Source organism: Orbicella franksi, chromosome 4 (genome assembly GCF_964199315.1).
Source record: "Orbicella franksi chromosome 4, jaOrbFran1.1, whole genome shotgun sequence".
Taxonomy (NCBI): domain Eukaryota; kingdom Metazoa; phylum Cnidaria; class Anthozoa; order Scleractinia; family Merulinidae; genus Orbicella; species Orbicella franksi.
Window position 1 is genome coordinate 32,063,459 of NC_138148.1, and position 19,781 is coordinate 32,083,239.

The window sequence follows — 19,781 nt, forward strand, 5'->3', positions numbered from 1 at the left end:
CGTTACTTTCGGGGAGCCGTTATTTTCGGGGGGGGGGGGGTTACTATCGGAATTCTACGGTACTTTTGAATTTCGCAATTATGTGGATCTGTTCAGCCCGCCAATCGGTCTAAAAACTTGCTCAAACTAAATATGTAACGCCAGTGATCAACTCCGAAAGAAAATACGAAAAATTAGCCGTCGTGGCTCACGTTCTGCTAAATATTCAGAACTTCAGTGATCATTTCACGTTGTTGTTATGCAGAGGACGGCTAAAAAATATGCAAGGATTTTTTAATTATTATTTATTATTTATTATTTAAAGCACGTGCACAGCCATTGTTCTGCTTATTAAATCTTTTGTTTGATGTCGTACTCGTTGCCGTTGTCGTCGTGCTTTGCTTTAAGCTCTTTAGCACTAAATACCGTTCGTGTGACTTGGAAAAACTCAGAATTTTACAAAAAATGCATCAGCTCATTAGCGCCTTTGCCACCCAGACATTTTGCAGCTTTTAAAGTCAATTTCTCCTTGAATACTACACCCTAAGAGCCCATAATTTTACCAATTACTAAGTTTCAAAATCACTTTAGTCAGTTTGTACCTAGCAACATGCTTCTTCTGCGCAAAGCTGAATGCTGTTAAGAGAAAATGTAAACAAATGACGTCAGCAAAGACCGCTCTATTGTCAAATTAGTCATTACAAGTTACGTTCATGTAGCAATGTGCTTCTTGGTATCACAGCTCCTGCAGTGGTGGCCATATTTTGCCCGAAATACTGCACCATTTCGGGAATAGTAACATATTATCAATCAAGGATTATAACGTAGCTTGCAAGACCGCGCTACCAAACAAACTCAGTATGTGTTTGCGTGTACATTGTAGAGGTTGGACGGACATAAAATTACCTTTGTGTTCTAAGATGACACCGATATAAGTAAATTAAAAAAGTGATATTGAAACTCAGGCTGCAGCTATCAAGACTCGCTGGCACCTGTTCAAAGATACCCGTTGAACTTGGCCCCCTACCACACTAATCCGTTTTCGAATGAAAACGCATACTTTTTGGCGCATATTCGCCTATCGTCCACTCTGAGACGACCGAAAAAACTAATGAAAACGGAGGCTTTTGCAAACGGTTTCAAAAGTGGAGCGTTTTTCAAAACGCATCATTTTGAAAAGGCATTGTTTCTAGTGTGGACAGGTAAAAACGGAGGCTTTTGAAAACGATGTCGAAAAAGTGTCATCTGCTGTGGTTTTCATAAGCGTTTTCGTTCGTTTTAGTGTGGACGACAGGCGAAAACGTATGAAAAAGTATGCCGGCGTTTCCATACGAAAACGGATGAGTGTGGACTGGTGAAAACAAAACGAAAACACTAGTGTGGTCGGAAATGTTTTACTTCATTTTCGTTGAGACGAAAACGGATACCCAAGTTAGCGCATTAGTTTGGTCAAGGCCTGTTCCCCTTTGGTTCCCCTCAATGACAATTTTCGTTGAGCAAGCCGGGATGTTGTCAAACCCCAAAATGAAAGTGTGCCTTAGTGTTTGCTTAAGTAAATGTACTAGTGTTGACTCGGGCCCAGTGACACCTTATGTATTTTTTGGGTGAGGAAAGATTGGATACGAGTGACCGGGGCACGCGGGACGAGTTCGCGGGACGCGGGAAGTCACTTATATCTTCAGTTCCAATCCCTTGACTCGTGCGGCTGGGCCACTCTCGTACATTGCAATCTTCCCTCACCTTAAAATCACACATAGGGTCAGTGGGTACGAGTCAGTCAACTTATTGTGATCATTTCGTACTTGATATTTTCAGCCATTCCAACTTTAAATGCGGATATCTAGACAATCATTTAAAATATCGAAAAAGCCTGACACTGTGCTCGTGCTCAAAGTAGAGTTTTTTTTTTATCGTAAACTACATTTATTAAGCTTTCTACTGATACATAATTTGTTGGAGTCTTCTTGAAACAGAAACGTGTACGAAATTGTGAAAATTTAACTGCCTTCATATAAAGGAAACCTGAAAATAATAGTTTTATACTATGATAGAAAAACACTAAAGAGATAATGATAAACCATAAAGAAACAAGGATGGTTAAGGATGAAGATCAACACGGATTACAAACGACGAGCTTGAAACTTTTAGGCTAAACTTTCCAAGATGGGTAAACCGTGACGTAGCGCCTTTAACTATCCGATAAATTAAGACACAACCCTTTGTTCTAAAACTAAACGGTCCATCAGTCTTGAAACAGGCGAGCTTGCAAATCACGAACTTCTAGCTAACCAATGCCTTGAACGCCTGCCGATAACTCTTTTGTCGGTAAAAATAAATGCACGGATTAACTGCAGAGTTGGCGAAGCCAGGCAACACACCCCAGAAGTGTAACACGCTGTAATGGTCGATAAATCTTGCGCCGATGTAAATGATAGGAACCCAGCAAATGGAAAAGGCAACCACAACTAAAGTTATCGTCTTCGCCACTTGTTTATTTCTTTCGCGCAGTTCTGCCAATGTACGGTTGTGATTTCCTTCGTTGTGTAGGTTAGCTATTTTCGAGGAGGAACACCGTACCGTTGTAAATGTGACCAGACCGCTTGTCACGATGGCAAAGTAGCAGATGAGAATTCCCAATCTTTGTAATTGCTTAACTACCAAAACACTGTCCGATAGGCTTTCTCGTCGAAAAACTACCTCCAGAATGGGAAGTATTAAAGAAGCGAGCCAGATGAACAGCAAAACTGTTTTCAATTTCGATGAAGTCATTTGAATTTTGTGATGAAAAGGATAGCAGATCGCCCAACAACGATCTATACTCATGGCTGCCAATATGAGAAGCGAAGCAGCACAAGAACAACGACCAACTATTATCGCGGCCAACATAGATTCATTCAAGGAACAAACCGGCACAGAACCCTGTATTATCAGTGATATCACAATTGGAATTGCCACGGCTGTGACTAGCAGATCAGCAAGCGCCAAGTTCGCGATTAACACGCCACAAGCAGTTTTCAAGTTTGGTGTTCGCCAGATCACTAGAAGAACCAACGTATTGCCTAACGAACCACCCACCGCAATGATGCTATATAGAACGACAGAGATGAAGATCTCCATCGACTGAAGATCAAAATCCAGGCAGTGCGATAAAATTGGACGTCTATCGAAGGCACTGGCATTAAACTTAATGGTAGAATTTAGCATCGCCGTTGAATTCTGTTCCATGAAGACTCGATAAATGTTTAGAAAGGTGTGCTCTACGAAGGTGGAAAACGTTTACGTGGGAAGAAAAATTTGAAAAATATCCATTTTGTAATCTCATTATGCATTACTAAAAGCACCAACTGCCATACAAGTCAATGCAGTTTTTTTCTTTAATAGTTTCCTGCTGTTTCCAAACAGGAAAACGCGCGCATTCAACAGCAGCTAACAATGCCATAGTGGCCATTTGCAATCAGAAGGTAGAAACTCCTCTGGGGTTCCCTTCTAGGTAAAGTGGTAGAACTTACTGTTTCTTTCGCTAAAGCGCTTAACATTCAGTAAACGTCTTTTTTAATTCAACTTAACTGAGCTACATTCTACATCTGCTTCACATGCTGTTTATTATTTTCCGGCGTTTAATTACAAGATTAAGGTCCATTGAATAAAGCGGTTTTCATTTGAGTGTCTAAAAGTAATTGGTTTTGCGTCAACTACGCTACGATATTGGCTTAAAAAACTCGCGCCACTTTGTCATCCAATCAGAAGTAAATCCAAACCCAAATGTGACTCGCTCGCACTCGTTTTCCCACGCTTTGCGTCAGCTACATGTCATTACTTCGAGCTTTGATTGGTTCAGTGGATTGTCTGTGTCCTTTGTGATTGGCTAGAGTGATTACTTTTGTTTTGGTTTTACGACACTTAATTGACAACCGCTTTATGCATGAATGAAATGATAGATTGAATGTTGTTTTTGCTTGTAAGATCCGTTTAATCACAGTGTGAACCGGGTACACGTCAGTTTGCTTTTATTACCTACAGTCGCTTTTAACACCCTCGCATTTCAAACTTTAAAGGCTTGTAACTTAAAAATCATCAAAACAATGAACTCTAAATTATGCGCGGCATGTCCCTTAAAGTTTATCTGGAAACAATTTCTTATGCTACACTTCATTGGTGGGAGATCTTGATGTTTTCATAACAACCATATTTTGACAGTCATGTTTTGCAGAATTTGAATTTTGCTGTTTTTAATGAAAATGTTTCAACTTTCCAGTAGAAATTTTCCCTTTTCGAGTTATCTTTAGCTTTCTTTAATGGTTTTGACTATTTTCGAGAATTTTTGGTGATTTTTATCAAAACAGAATCAAAATATAAAAAAATCCAAGATGGCGTATATTAGGAAATGATGGCGTCGTTTCTACGTCATATGACGTCAGTATTGGATGTTATAGACCTCAAAGGAAATCTTTTTGGAAGTGCTATTAATCTTTTAAGCTTCATTTTTATAGCTTCACGGTTTGCACATCTTGAAAAGTTAAGCCTAAATTTTTCAAGCTCGTCGTTTGTAATCCGTGTTAATCTTCTCCATTCTTAACCATCCTTGTTCCTTTATGGTTTACTACTATATTACCCTTGGTGTTTTCTATCTTAGTAAAATACTATTTTAAAGTTTCCTTCAATTTAAAGGTAATTTTGTATGTGGCCAAACAACTCAAAATACCATGGCTGAGCCTCTTTATAGGGTTGACCACCTAAACTAAATTAATTCTAAAAGGGCATTGAGTTACACGTGAAATATGGAACACATTTCTGTTAACAATCATTAAAACAACCATTAAAACAACCATTATTCGACAACATTCATTATTTACACGGGTTAGTTCACGTTTGCTCAGCTATCGAGTCCAATTTGAACCAGTCTTCGCTTATTTTCGTTACTCAGCGAACCTTAGCTGTGCATGTCAGCTGCTTTTGAATTGACATCTTTATTGTCTCCAATACCAAGTTTGCATGTATCCGATAGTGATGAAATCTGAATTTTGATTTTGCGCTTAATTTCATTTCCAACTAAAAATACGGTTAATAGGGAACTGAAGAAAACCGCAATGGTAATCGGCAACGGGAACGTCGCTAAACAAAAGATTTAATGAACAATACAATCACTGTGCACGTGCATTGTAATCGGCCACTTTCGATAATGATTAAAATTCAGCTTGACAGTGAGGACACAAACAAAAGAAATGAATAAACCTGGTCATTCAGTTTCCTTTGTTTGTGTCCTCTAAGCCTCACCGCCAGGCTGAATTTTAATATGTCGAAAACGGTCTATTCTTGGTACATTTCTTTGCCGTCCTCGGCAAAACAACATCACGGATTGACAAAATTGTCTGGAGAACTTAAACCACGACGGATAATTTTTCAAATTTATAATTGGAACATTACGCCGTGTTTCAGTTTCTAGATAGTTTTGACAAAGAGAAACAAACTCAATGACTTTCGAGTATCGCGAGATTCGTAGGTAAAATATAAAGTAATATTTTAAACCGACGTTTTCCTCGGAGTCGCCCTCTTCGTTCCTTAAACTCTCTTCTGTCAACTTATTGGGGGCGATAATAGTTTGTATCAATCTACAGTTCTAAAAACTGAAAGCCGCGTGTATTGCTAAGCACTGCTAAAGACAAATAATCTGATCACCCACTACAAATCGTGACTTGCTATCACAATCACCAGTTAATCAAACATGATCGTTAAAAACAGTTAAAATAATTTTGAATACGAATCCAATATTGTAGTAAAACAACTTTTTTTGTATATTTTTTTGAAAAGGTCTTCTTTGGCTAGTTAAAGTCTTGGTCATGTATAGGAATTATTTGATGTAGTGTTTGGTTTAAAATGGCTTCAAGGAGAAGAAGAAGAAGATGAAGAAGAAGAAGAAGAAGAAGAAGAAGAAGAAGTCCAATTAAGAACGTTGTCAACTAAAACTGTTTTTCTCCATGACAAAGGAGTTTTGAAGTTGGGCGTTGCTATTCTCACTTAGTTTCCAGCGTTTCATTACTAGAACGGACAATAGCCTTATTATTAGATAAAGATTTCTTGTACCCAATCAAAATTTTTAACGCCTCTCTGTAGTTTGACTGCCGATAGAAGTAAATCCACGGATTCAAAGAGGAGTTGGCCAGGCCAAGCATTGCAAACCAGAAGAATATTCTGCCTTGGGGGTCCGGGACTTTTACGCTAATGACAAACGCGATGGGTATCCAACACAGAGTGAAGAGGGTGACGACCACTGCCATCGTTTTTGCGACCTGTTTGTTCCTTTGGCTTAGTTCTGCGGTCATGCGAGATCTTCCTTGGTGGCTGTGCATGGTGGCTATACGCGAAGAACTGGCGCGCACATTTCTGATCGTAAGAACTCCGCTTACAAGGATTATAGCATAACAGCCGATGACTCCAAGAGTTTGAATATACTTTGCCGGAGCCGAATCACGGTAGAAAAGCTCTACAACTGGGAGAAACAGGGACTCCACCCACGTTTTCGCGATAATAATTTTGACTTTTTTTAGCGTGACAATCGCCTTGTGCTTCATCGGTCTGCAGATGGCGAAGCAACGGTCCACACTGAGGACAGTAAGCGTCAAAAGCGAAGCAGCGCCTGAAAAAAGCGCAATCACGAACGCAATGTAGATCGCCGTGTCGTAAAAACACTGTTTTAAAAATCCTTGAACTAGCGTAAAAACCAGAATAGGCATGACTATTGACGTTATCATCAGGTCACCTACGGCCATGTTTGCTATTAAGACCCCGCAGACAGTTTTCAAACGTGGGGTGCGGTAGATCACGAGAATTATCAAGATATTGCCCAGCGAACCGCCAATAGCGAGCGAGGTGTAAACAACCATTGCCACGATCTCGCCAGCAGATCCGATGGGCAGTTTGCACGGAGAACTTGCCATGGTCAACTTAAGCCGATTTTTGACCTTGCGTTTCTTAGCTGCGGTGTAGAACCCACAAGAAACGCCGGAGCAAAAGTTGTTGTTTGCGAACACGACAGCTGCCGTTGACGTAAATTGTTTTTACTCCACCGCTTGCTTTAATTAATATGTTGTTTACACGCCGATCATTTCATTTCTGGTCAGTGTAAGCAAAATCTCTCTGTGATTGAGTTTGAACAATAAGGAAAGTCGGTGTCCTTGCATCAAAGTATCGTGCTCTTGTTTTATTTACATCCATGTAATACAACTAAGACAAATCACTACTACACGCTGTTGCTGATAAAGGACCATAAGGAACTTTGCTCTAAGTAATTTTAAAACCTATCGGTTGACGTGACAGTCTTAATTAAACAATCTGTATATTAAAACTTGCCTTGTTGCTTCGATCGCTGAAAATTAAAAAGGAAAAGAAAAGAAAAAAAGCAAAGATATTTACATTTTGGCATGGTTACCTCGGACTTATGAAAGCCCCTCAACTTTCAAGAACCGTCGTTTAAGTTACAAGTGAAATTAATAAAACTGAAGGGCTCATTTGTAAACGCTAAACCACACCTTTACCGTTTTCAAAAAAGAAAACATTGAATTTTCACCTTCCTTTAATGGCATACAGAAAATATTGGGTAACACGTAAAAAGCGACTCATTTGACAATTGGTCGCAAATGCCCTGATCCGCCCATTTTCCTTCAGTTTTTGTCAAAACTGGAGATTCAATTTGGCAGCTTTTCACGCATTTGTGACACTGCTTTTTCATTTTGCTATTGTAATAATGATCTGTCACTTGTATGATTTGAATGGCAAATAAATTATCACTTTGCTTTCTACCTTTAATGACAGATTCGCGTGAGGTTGTGCCTTGATGATAACGGCGGAATTTTCACAAAGCCAAATTACTATTCTTTTTTTCATTTCTTTTTTTTAATTATGTACAAGCAAACAATCTCTGCATTGTTATTTAGTAAGACGACACACTGATATATTGCAAACCAAAAAAGTGAAATTGGTAATTTGCGACTTGAAATGTGAAATAAAAGTAATAACGAAGCGCACGAAGTCTAAAAATAGAATGCAAATTACTGGAACTCCGCGAGAGTCAGACAACATAAGCATGCTCTGAGAGAAATGGGAGGTAAATGAACGCCAAATTTTCGCTTTAAAAATTGTTTTAGGAGCACTTGCTTATGCGCTTGAAAAAAGCTTCAAATCTTCCACCATTCCAATTTGTTTGTCTGAGTTTGTCTGAGTTATGACGTCACTCGCGCGCTTCGCTACTGACAACTGCCCATTTCCGAGCTACCTTTTGCCTCTGTTTCAAAACGAGTCTACGAGCAAAAATGACTTTGATTTGCATGAAAATGAACCTGTATGCGGAACTCATTTTCATATGAATGGTTTGGGACGAAGACTCGTTTTGACACAGAGGCAAAAGGTAACTCGGAAATGGTCCATTACAGCAGCTTCCTACAAAATCGAGCACGGACGAACAAAATGGCCAATAAAATTCAACGGATAACAAACTTTGTTAAATGCAAAGATTTTAGAACAATTCACAGGCAACAACACGCACAGATTAAAACCATCATCGAGACAGTGTGGAGAATGCGAGAGAAACACGAAATCCTTCAGGACTAAATTCAGAGAGACAGACAGTCTTTCAGATAGGCAGAAAGTCCATCAGACAGACAGTCCTTCAGAGAGACAGACAGTCTTTCAGATAGAGAGAAAGTCCTTCAGAGAGACAGCCCTTCAGACAGACAGACAGACCTTCAGAGAGACAGACAGTCCATCAGGGAGGCAGCCAAATAAGGAAAAGAGGACACTACAGTTTACATGAATACTAGTAGACCTAGTAAATGTACTCGCAACTGAACGCATTTCTTTATTTCAAGTATTTACCTTACATTTTACACCAAGGATGACATTTTTTATAAGACTTACAAGTTACTTTCAGAGTGAGAAAAATGCTTGACATTGTTACATTTCCATTGCATCGTGAAATTCATTTTCCTCCCAAAGCCGAAGTTTATTTACACCTTATTTACAACAGTTTCTCCTATCAAATTGCGTTGAGATGTTTGTATGTCTAGGAGCGGAGACTGGACGTAGCCGTTAATGTCACTCTTCTTGCTCAGCGGTGTCTCCCTCTTCAACAACACTGGTCACTCCTGAGACAAAGAAGCAAGATGAAGAAAATCAGGGACTGAAGCACTATAGCACTGCTTTCTGTTTGTGTTGAAATAGAGTAGGAACAACAATTCCTATTCTTTTTCAACGCATGAAAATTAGCATGTCATTTACCGTCAACAGTTTCGAAATCGTTTCAAACACAGCAGGGAGTGCACTGATCGGCCACTCTCAGACATCACGTGATTGAAAACGTGATCACACGTGTGCAAAGTTCAAAGTCTGAAAACCAAAACAACATGACTTCGTACTGATTCGCTACAGACAGAAACTGTAGCTTACTCACCTTGAGTGGGTGTGACCGGCGCCTCGCCAGGTAGGGAACTGCAAGGAAATCAATAAAACACAGTTCAGAGGCCGATTGTTTCGATACAGCAAAATTCTAACTTGGCTACGGAGCTTACAAGAGCTTACAAGTGTAAAAGTTTGTACAAGTGCTTCAACAAACATTTGCAAAACACAACATGCCCTGAGTAGTTACTTGCGTCAAGACAACCAGGTCCAATAAAGGTCATAACAGCTCCCCAAGGGATTTGTTTGTATTTGCTAATAGTTACCCATGTCCTATGTGGTTTGTGAATTGTCCCGCGACTTCTATGCTAAAGGTAACGTTACTTCTAAAAGCACCATTTCATTGCTGGATTCTTGGTTGTTTCTAATAATCAACGTTTTCCCGATAAAGATTCATTGCGGCAACAACTTCAAAGGCGTCCACGTGGGCACGTGATCGCCACATGCTTAGAACATGAAATAAAGAGCATTACTGGGTAAAATTCGACCGCAGCATATAAATGCAACTTTATACTATTTAAACAACACGATTTTCGTTTTTACCTTCTTCTTGATTCATCCTCGTCTCCAGTCTCCTCCTCGTGTTCCTCGCCAAACGGAGCCAGGGTGAGCGGATTAAAGCCAGACATTGGCTCTCCAATTATACCAACTCTGCGAAACAGGATCAGAACCCGCTTAACTGGTTTGGTAGCAGTTGAAACAAAGATAACTCCTGAGAGCTGTTCTTTTATTTACCGTGAACTTCTAAAAAGGCGAATTCTAATTCGATCAGATGGTGATCGCTTATATTTATTAAAGAAGTTACGTCAACGTTGACGTTTACCCTACGTTTTTCAAGTTCGTCGTTTGTAATCCGTGTTAATCTTCTCCATCCTTAACTATCCTTGTTCCTTTATGGTTTATAATTATCTCTTCGGTGTTTTGCTATCTTAGTAAACTGATATTTTCAGGTTTCCTTCAATTTCAAGGTGATTTTGTGCATGCTTAAAATACCATGACAGACGTGTTCTTAAAAATGAGATGAGATTTTCAAAGTATTAAGAAGAAAACAGTGCGGTAGGTCATCAAGTGAAGCTAGACAATTAAGAATGAAAAGACATAAAGCATATAACAACAGTCTTTATACGACTACTTTTACGCGCATCATCACACTAGATCTGCAGTGCACACAACTATTCAAAACCATGATACTCACTTAGTTTGCAGAAGGAGATCCAGTTTGTCATCTTCGTGTGGTATATCACTGCCACAACAAAATAACAACAATAATAATAAAATTGATAAATATACACTGTTAACACAGTACTTCGCGAGCAAGTGAGAGCTTGCGAGCGAGTTCGCGTGGATCTGCGTACGTGCGCGCGAGCGTCTGCGTGCGTGTGCGGGTGGGTTACTTCATAAGAGGGCTTGCAAATGCAACAAACCAATCAGAACTCGAGCTAAAAAAAGGTGCAACGGGTGGAAAGCGCGGGAAGTGACACGCGATGAGCCACAACACAATTGGTTTTACAAACCTGATCGACCGAGACAGTAGCGTTGTTCTGATTGGTTAGGGCATGCTACAGGAGAACCAATCATTACAGGACCTGAAACGTCAGCTGTCTCTGGTCTAGGGATGAGTTGACGGCTGTCGTATCAGGATAACAACAAACCAAGTCTTACCTTTCTGATAAAGGGAGAGCTTTTGTGCGATCAAGAAACCACGGACTTGCTTCTTGTGAGGTCGGTAACAAAGACACAAGCACTGGCGAACGCTGACTGAAAAAAAGTTTTCATCCGGTTAGAACAAAGCTTGTTTCCTATGCGTAATGCGAGCGTGCATACGGCAGTTATTGAAATACACAAGTCAAATAAGTGCTGCTTTGTTTCACCCCCGGAGGGGGGGGAAACTCCCATATAAAGAGGATGGGGGTACTCGTCGGAATTTCAAAAAAGAACCCCTACAAGGTACCAACAACCTGTTTTGTGGGCGTGACTTGACATTTTTTCACCCCTAAGTGGTACTATACGATTTCTTCGAATACCTCCTGAGGATGGTGAAATATCTCCTGTAATATTATTTTCGACTCAATACCCTAAAAAGTACCACAAAAACTCCCGCTGAGGATTTTTTGAGGCTGAACAGCCTAAGAGATACCAAAACTGTTTTTTTAACCCCTAAAAGATATGACGAGCACCCCCGACCTTTTTATGTGGAAGTCCCTACATCGGAATGTTTCACACGTTTGACAAAACCACCAGCGACTTGGATTCAGTTTGACATGCACTTCGTCTTATACAAGGAAATGTGAGTACTTACTTGATAATAGACTTAATGGGTGGTCTTTTTCTGTAAAGCAATCAGTGAAAAGATTACTAATAAATGACAGTGTAGGTTCTTTATTGATGAGAACGAGAGTACGAATGGCAATACTCACGGTTTGAGCCTGCGGTATTCCGCGGGCGTCAGCGGCTGCTTGGTGCTGTCCTTAAGACGATCTATTGCATACACCTCTGAAAGAATAAAAAGATACGAGGGAGTTTAAGCAACCACGACGGTGACGCCCAGGACGACGCCTAGTCAAAAATGAATTTATATCTTATCAGCGAAATTCGTAACTGTCTAGATCTGTTGAGTGCGCGAGTGGCTCTAAAACCGTGCTGAGGCTAAATATGCAATGACAGCGTTCAATATCTAATGGAAATACGAAAAATTAGCCGTCGTCGTTTACGTTCCTCAGACTACGCAGAACTTGATAATTTCACGTTGTTGTTTTTCAGAGGACGGCAAAGAAATGTACAAAGATTTATAATGCACGTGCACAGCTATTGTTATGCACGTTAAACCTTTTGTTTGGTGGCGTTCTCGTTGCCGTCGTCGTCGTGATTTGCTTAAGCTCTCTATGGATTGTTTGAGGACATCACTTTGAAAACAAACATCGCCTTCATTGGTCGAATGGTAAACATATCTAATCTTAGTAAAGATCGGGGGGTTCGACACATATGAACGAAGTAGAAGCCTAGCGAATCCTTTGGGGAGAACTCCATTCTCGTTCCCAGATCTATCTCTTTCTCTTAGTCGGCAGGACCTTGGCACGATGAATGGGCCTTATCTCGTGCCAAGGCCCCGCTGGCTAAGAGGGACAGGTGGCCTTGAGTACAAGAATGGGAGAACTCTAGCGTTTTTGGGTTCGTCACGCAATCTTTTTAGCCCAAAAAGTTAAAGTTTCAACGTCTACGCAGGAAGCTTGGAAAAGATTTCCATAACTGTATGAGTTATGAGTACCTTTGACTGCCTGTGGCCTCCCTGCAGGGTTAAAAGTGTCCGAGCGAAACAATCTGAGAAGGAAAAATCAGTAAGCAAGAGAATGGACACCTTAAATAATAAACAGAAGAACAAGATCTTGAATTTAAAGATTGAGGATGAGGGCCTAAGTCACAGAAGTTTAGCAAATTTTGTGATATACGAACTGGTCTTAATGTGTTAAATGATTTGTCTAAATAATTACTTAAAACTGTGGAAAAAGATCAAAAAATTATCACTTAGGCAAAAGGGAGTCAGAAATCGTTTTTATTTCGTTCAATATTGAACGAGTACTTTGCGTGAAAATGAACCTGTAAGTAAAACCCATTTTCGCGTGAAGGTTCTTTTTGACATGGACAGAAAAGACAACTCAGAAACGGCTCATTAAAATATTGACCCACCTTCCTAGTTCCTTTTGTATTAGATCCAGGTGTTGCCGTCTGAACGCAATGTAGGTCACATATGCAGAAAATGGATAAAGAGCCTTTGGAAAAAGAAACACAAACGATTCAAAAACTATCTAATCTCTTTGCTCGGTCAACTACGAGACCAGTGGCGTGGCAACGCAAGCATAAATGCCGCTCACACACAAAAAAAAACCCCGCAAATTCCTGACTCATCCTTGACTAAAGACCACACCAGAAAACTCTTTCCACTGACCTTAACAAAACTGATCAACTGAAAAGCAGCCAAATTATCATTTAAATTTTATTTGTTTCTTTCTACAGAAAACAATTTCATGACCATAGATTTTATACCAAAGTGCTTACCAATCGTCCGCTGTTGTGTGGTCAAGTTTGCTGAAATACAGATGGCAACACGTGTAGCCTGCATAGCAAACGTTGCTGTAGGAGAAGGCGAACGAGCAAAGTCTGATCGCGTGAAAATTGGAGCGAGAGGTGGGGCGAGCGACGAAGGTTCCCTCGCTCGCTCCTCCAGTCCCCGTTTTGACGAGTATTTTTGCTCCCGCCCCAATTTTCGCATGGCCTGAATCGGAAGAGCTCTCCATTCGCACGGGTGCGTTTGCTTCGCAGGCTACAGTACTTGAAAATAAATGAATTACAGGTGATGCTTTTCTGATAATGTTTGGTGTTTTTGGTAAACGTTGCAAAGTGGTAACTCATTTAAATTTAAGAGACTGGTATGGATAACATTGTTACCTTCAGTCATCGTCATTGTTTTAATGACTGATGTAACTGTAAAGTGCCATTAGACAGGAATATAGAATAATTCAGGCTTTAATTTCACACATAACTGCGATGATCATTCTTGTCTTTACATCTTTCTCTGCAGTTCAAATATTGATCTTTCATATATTCACTTGCAATATATAGATCATGTTCTAAGCACAACTGAACGTGTCTGTGGAAGCGCGGTGGCCTCATGGTTAGTGCGCTCGTCTCCGGATTGAGCTGTCCGGGTTTGAGCATTGTGTCGTGTTCTTGGGCAAGACACTTTACTCTAACAGTGCCTCTCTCCATCCAGGTGTATAAATGGGTAACGGCGAATTTAATGCTGGGGGTAACACTGTGAATGGACTAGCATCCCATCCAGGGGGGAGTAGAAATACTCCTAGTCGCTTCATGCTACAGAAACCGGATAAGCTCCGCTTTGCTCGTATCCAGATTTTTTTTTACCTACAAGTACAACTGAACGTACCTCATACAGCTCTCTGTCCCTACTTGTGTCTGAGCTGCGTTGCCTAAAAGCAAGCCATGAACAAGTAAACATTGCCTGTGCAGCATAATAATGTTAGACCTTCCACATTGAATGACCCCTAATCAACTCCACAATCAAGGTTTATGCATGGACAATTTTTACATGTAATATTCGAAGCTTGAAGAGTGTACGAACTGGAATTATAAACCAGTTATGCAGTGCTTTCGATTTCGATTCTTATCAACGTCGAAAAGACTCTATAAAAGTTATTCCAATACTCTCTCAAACGTTTCTAGTTTTCTTAGGCTTGCCATTAGACGACGTTTGCTTATTCAACGAGCCCGAGCCACGTAACCCAGGCAAGAATTATTGGAAAGGACTTTTGGAAAGTCCATGTTTTCTGGACATTTTCGAAGACACCCGAAGAAAATTCAAAGTGATGATGTTTCAACCATTTTCCAAATACGGTTTATTGCAAATCCATACCACTGATTTAAATTAAGATTACACTGTATACATTATTATAGGTCCATAAATATTGCATATTTGCATAGTGGGGCATACACAGTGTCTCACCGGCCACATCCCATGTGGTGTTTATCTTCAAGTCCCAGGCCCAGCACAAGCGTACAGTAGCACTGTCCCAGAAGCCTTTGTGCTGCCTCCTGTTTACCAACAGCTGTTGCTAGAGCCTTTCTCTCAGCCAGGCTTGGCTCACTGTTAAAGTAAAACAAAAAAAATAAACAAAGCAGAACAAAAGATCAGCCATGTCCAATTTCCGCTCCTCATATTCCATCCCCCTCTCCCCTTCCCAATGTCTTAATGTCAACAAAGCGTGTTTTGACATTGATTGGAGGAGGTACGGTTGATTGTTAGAAAGCGTTTGATTGGCTGAAATGCCATGATATGTTTGTCCACAATGGTAGAATAAAACACTGAAACAAATGACTTTCGGTGTTCAATTCAATAAATCAGTTGCTCCAAGTTTCAGTCGTTATTGTGATCAAATGAGTACTGTAGCTTAATCTCCCTGAAGATACATGCCTGATAGTGTAACTTACACTGCCATTGGTTTTGGCTTGTTTTCGATAGCCATCCTCTCAAAGAATGCATCAAAGTAATTCAAAATGGCCAGTAGAAACTCATCAAATTGCTCAGAGCTGAAAGAAAAAAGTGTTTTATTAGTTGTAACTAGTAATTAAGTTCTTTTGGGCCTGTTTACTGCTGTTTCGCACCCCTTCATTAGTGCTCACATTAAAAATTTGGATTCAATTTTCTTACTCTAGGTTTCTTGACTTTTTTTACCAACCACCTCAGCAATTAATGCTGAAAGTTATATAAAGGCGTTAGAAAAGGGTAAAAAAGAAGTGACAAGCGAAAAAGAAATAGTCATTAGTTGAGAAGTCAATTGCTGTCAATACTGAAGGATCTGATCCAGGAAACAGGAAATATGTACAGGTGAGATGCTTTGTGAAGGGTAACTGGGTTGGTTTATGGAAAGCTAATATGCTTCAGGTAAATCATTAGAAAATAATAACACAGATTGAGCTCAGTGTGAATAATTAAAGTGGCTGTGAGCCACTCAGCTTGGAAATTGGATTGTCTCAAACGCTCAGGAAATTGTTTCACCTCCACGTCATTCAAAACAAGAAGTTAAACTGCTTTTTGTACCAATTAAGATTCCCTATCAACAAAACGTGACATTCGTCACGCTACATGCATTATGTTATGCATTATTATTATTACACTTATAATGCAATTTGCATTACTTACTCAGCTTTCAAAAGTATTGTTCAGACGTTCTGTTCCATAAAACTCAGAGAACTAATCAAACACAAGTTTTCCTTTTTTCGTTTCTCTGTTGCATTAGCCCTTTCTTACTTTCTACTCACTCGGTGAGGAAATCGTTTCTTGTCCACGTTGAATCTTCGCTAAGACTGTGAAAACCTTTTACACTGGTCAGCGAATTCAATCACAAAAAGTCTAACAGGAAGCAAAGGAGTGAAGGAAGGATAGAGCAAGGGTACTTACCATTTGCCAGTATAAACCAGTTGGGATGACCGTTGAATAATGGTAAGGGTTTCAGCAAGCCAACCAAATGAGATAGCACTTACCATTGATAACTATACAATTATTGTACATGTATGTACCTGTAACATTTTTGAAATGCTGAGGGCATCTCATCAACATCTGGCATGGAATCTAAAGCAACACTCTTGATGTCTTCTAAAGTTACAGTTGCATGTTCATTGGCAGCAGCTCCCTTGACACTTGGCCGAGGAGAGGAGCCTTTCATGTTACCAGCTCTTTGTACCAATAGATAAGCTTGGCCACGACGAGAAGTTGTTCCTGCTGCACCATAGTTTTTGGACATAACTGATGGAGTGCCTCTGTATTAAAAAAAAACACACACACACACACACACACAGCAACAACTGTTAACCTGCCAGCAAGTCAAAGGAAATAAGACACTGACTCTGAAGTCCTCTGAGGGGAGGGATGCAGACACAAAACTTAAAGCATTAGATTCAACATTACATACAAAGGACTGCAAAAAAATGGAGCTCTAGACTAATGGCATGTAGAGGATATAAAATTAAAATAATGACTGGAAAAAGCTGCAGCTGCAGTGATACTGATTATGCTTGATGGGTGCTTGATGTTACAGGTACTGGTTAGCTTGATTGTGGTTGATACAATTCACCCACAAAGTAACAAGTTTGTTACTAGTGTGAAGATCAAATTAATGAAAGCCCTGGTAGGATACTGCCTCACTCCAGAATGTGCACTGTCAGTGATGGCAAACAGAGTCACACTGATTAATATTAGTTCTTTGCCATGTTAGATGTACCTATCATTTTTCTTGTTTAGATCCTGGAAGTGGATTCCTAAGCCTCCTTTGCTTCTTTTTGCTTTGTTTGCAGCAAGGTGAAAGTTGGTACCTTTGTCAAAGCTGCCTGGAACAGTGCTACATTTGAGAAAATATGGAGAAAAACACAACCTTGATAAAATAACACAAATATCTATTTTAACAAGATTATTGATAAATTATTAGCATTCCTTCGAAAACACATGTGCCTACTCTAGAAAACGAAAGAAACCACCAAAGCAACACAAATCCTGGAAGCTTTTTACTTGCTCTTACCACAGGTTCATGCTGTACAAAGTGATGTACTGTTCTTTGTTTCCTGCACTTGCTCTACATGCACTCTAAAGATATGGTGGTTTATGATAAGGTACTATGGAGGCTTCTTTTGAAATTAAAGCATCAGCAGTCTCACATTTGCTTTATAATCTTTACGGAAGAATGCAAAAAGGGAGGAGAGAATGTGGTCTCTCAAGCACGATAACCATTCTTGAAAGTCTTAGTGGCAAGTGGTATTAGGGTGGGAGCTGTGAGTTGTACACAACTGCAACTCTACGTATCATGTTCGTATGCTCAGTTTTTGTGTTCTTGACTTCACTACCGATTCAAGAGCAAAAGGGCAACTGGCTGACAGTCTATTTCAAACTATACCTCATTGGTACACTTTGCAATAATTAATGGCAATTGACAATGCCAGCAAAGCATAACATGAAATATATTTCATTTATTCAGACCTCTCTTACACCATTCATGCAATTCTCATCTAAAATCCTGGTGAGAATTTACATAACAGCATAAGAAGTATTACATAATGATTATATTAAGCATGAAATACCCTTTTTGACCACATTTTCCAACACTGAAAAGAGAGTTTAAAATATGAGGCTCAGTGGAGTATCTTTTACAAACTTTGACAGAGGTTTTTGAAAATATGGTCAAACACTCTCTTGAGTGTTGGAGACATCTTCTCAATTGAAACTAAAACTAAGCAGAAAACCGAGAAATAAAAATCGTAAAAATCTAATGCTAATTTCAGATATCCAAACACCATCACGGTCATGATTTCCTTTCTTTAAACTTGAATTATTAAATAAATGTGTTCGAGAAATTCTGTTACTATACCTGACTGCTTCCAATGTGTTTGTCTCTTCTTTCCAAACCCATCTTCTACTGAGCTGAGAAGGTTTGAACTGCAACAATACAAAGTTCAAATTTGACTTAATTTATCTTCCCATCATATAAGGCATTACAATCCATCAAATATTTTCACTTGCATGTGATTGGTCTAAACGCATCATGTGACTAAATATGCCCCAGCTAACACTGGGGAATATCAGAGTGATATTCTCCAATTGTCAAAACCATGCATGTTGTGAAAAATATTTGAAGCTCACAGTTTCAAAGCTCAAAGCTCAAAGCTCACAGTTTTCCATGAGCTTCGCTCTTGGAAAACTGTTCACTTCTCTGAACAGATAATGTCTGCTGACAAATATCTGAGCATATTTTCGCTCCAAATGGAGATGTTTATTTATAAAAAACAGCTTTGATTTCTGTTCATAGTAATTAACTCATAGCTCAAGTTCTCTCTACAACATCTTGGTAGCAGAAATACATGCCAAGAGCTTTATCAGAGAAAAGACATGAGGGATGAGGCAGTCTTACATGTAGGTCTAATGCAGTAAATTCAGGATTGCAGGACTAAGTAAGGGTGGCAAATGCTACCATCTGATCTCGAAATTCCAAAACCTATCTATAATCTAATAGTCCCAAAGTCTCAATTTTCTGCTCTTGATTAGTCTAAGTCTAAAAGCTGTTTAATCCTCAGTCTTGGATTTTCCAACAAGGGCCTTAGCTTCTCGGCAAATTTTGGATTTTGCCATTTGTCACCCTAGCTGGAGTCATGTGTTGTGTTCTTCAGCGAGACACTAATTCTCAAAGTGTCTCTTGACTCTCCATTCAGGAGTCCAGGAGTATAATGAGCACTGGGTATCTGTGAGGGGACCGTCACAAAATAATGGCTGATTAATCTGTGGACTTAGATGAGCAGTCGCTATCCAAGGGGAGAAATGAAATAACTGACAATTTATTCCTTATATATTTTGAGAATAAGAAAATTCATCATTCTGAAAAAATTAACCCTTGGATTCTGCTTCTTGTTAGCAGCCAGGTTTTTCCAACTAAGTGTCTGTTCGGTTCATGTGGATTCAACATATTTCTGAACGTCAAAATTTCATGGAAGAAATAACTGCTTACGTTTCAGCGACGCGATGAAACAATTTCTTTGCAAACTGTCAACATATTCAATACTTACTAAGTCATCCGCCTGGGCCATTATAAAGCAAAACAAACTGCAACTTAGTTTGTCAGAAATGAAATGGAAAGGCAGCCATTTTGTTTTCGTTGCTATGACAAGGAAGTCGTTGAGCCTGCGATCTTCGGATATTTCCGTGATCGCTCGTGATCCATCGTGTAAAATTTCCCATGTGGTCGTTTTCCCATAAGGCATTGCGGAGATACATCATCCGGGAGATTTGCTCGGGCCTTTGC

The 19,781-nt window shown here is 39.7% G+C and overlaps 3 protein-coding genes across 4 annotated transcripts; all 3 read right to left on the reverse strand.

The window, feature by feature from the left end:
* Positions 1 to 2,169: 2,169 nt before the first annotated feature.
* On the reverse strand, positions 2,170 to 3,128 carry LOC145483942 (nociceptin receptor-like). The gene has a single exon (XM_081462517.1). It carries the CDS (start codon positions 3,094 to 3,096, stop codon positions 2,260 to 2,262), a length of 837 nt encoding a protein of 278 aa, XP_081318643.1. The 5' UTR covers positions 3,097 to 3,128; the 3' UTR covers positions 2,170 to 2,259.
* Positions 3,129 to 5,866: 2,738 nt separating this feature from the next.
* Positions 5,867 to 7,066, reverse strand: LOC145485423 (beta-1 adrenergic receptor-like). Its single transcript, XM_081464089.1, has one exon. The coding sequence runs from the start codon at positions 6,912 to 6,914 to the stop codon at positions 5,991 to 5,993; it is 924 nt and encodes a 307-aa protein (XP_081320215.1). The 5' UTR covers positions 6,915 to 7,066; the 3' UTR covers positions 5,867 to 5,990.
* Positions 7,067 to 8,805: 1,739 nt separating this feature from the next.
* Positions 8,806 to 19,759, reverse strand: LOC145484020 (protein phosphatase 1 regulatory subunit 36-like). 2 transcript variants are annotated; one of them, XM_081462616.1, is made up of 16 exons: positions 19,546 to 19,759; positions 18,357 to 18,424; positions 17,220 to 17,336; positions 16,519 to 16,758; positions 15,430 to 15,528; positions 14,945 to 15,085; positions 14,369 to 14,411; positions 13,111 to 13,193; positions 12,692 to 12,744; positions 11,844 to 11,919; positions 11,726 to 11,755; positions 11,089 to 11,184; positions 10,622 to 10,669; positions 9,970 to 10,077; positions 9,422 to 9,459; positions 8,806 to 9,116 (listed from the first exon to the last, which is right to left on the reverse strand). In XM_081462616.1, exons 1-16 carry the CDS (start codon positions 19,738 to 19,740, stop codon positions 9,067 to 9,069), a joined length of 1,485 nt encoding a protein of 494 aa, XP_081318742.1. In that variant the 5' UTR covers positions 19,741 to 19,759; the 3' UTR covers positions 8,806 to 9,066. The 2 variants fall into 2 exon arrangements, with proteins under 2 accessions (XP_081318742.1, XP_081318743.1); XM_081462617.1 differs by lacking the exon at positions 15,430 to 15,528.
* Between the last annotated feature and the right edge of the window lie 22 nt (positions 19,760 to 19,781).

Bases quoted from the DNA above. Each gene is read 5' to 3' on its own strand.
- LOC145485423 (XM_081464089.1), bottom strand. From the start codon at position 6,914: ATGGCAAGTTCTCCGTGCAAACTGCCCATCGGATCTGCTGGCGAGATC.
- LOC145483942 (XM_081462517.1), bottom strand. From the start codon at position 3,096: ATGGAGATCTTCATCTCTGTCGTTCTATATAGCATCATTGCGGTGGGT.
- LOC145484020 (XM_081462616.1), bottom strand. From the start codon at position 19,740: ATGCCTTATGGGAAAACGACCACATGGGAAATTTTACACGATGGATCA. The intron at 18,425-19,545 runs GTAAGTATTGAA...GTATTGTTGCAG, and splicing joins TGGCCCAGGCGGATGACTTA to TTCAAACCTTCTCAGCTCAG. The intron at 11,756-11,843 runs GTGAGTATTGCC...ATTGCTTTACAG, and splicing joins GAATACCGCAGGCTCAAACC to AAAAAGACCACCCATTAAGT.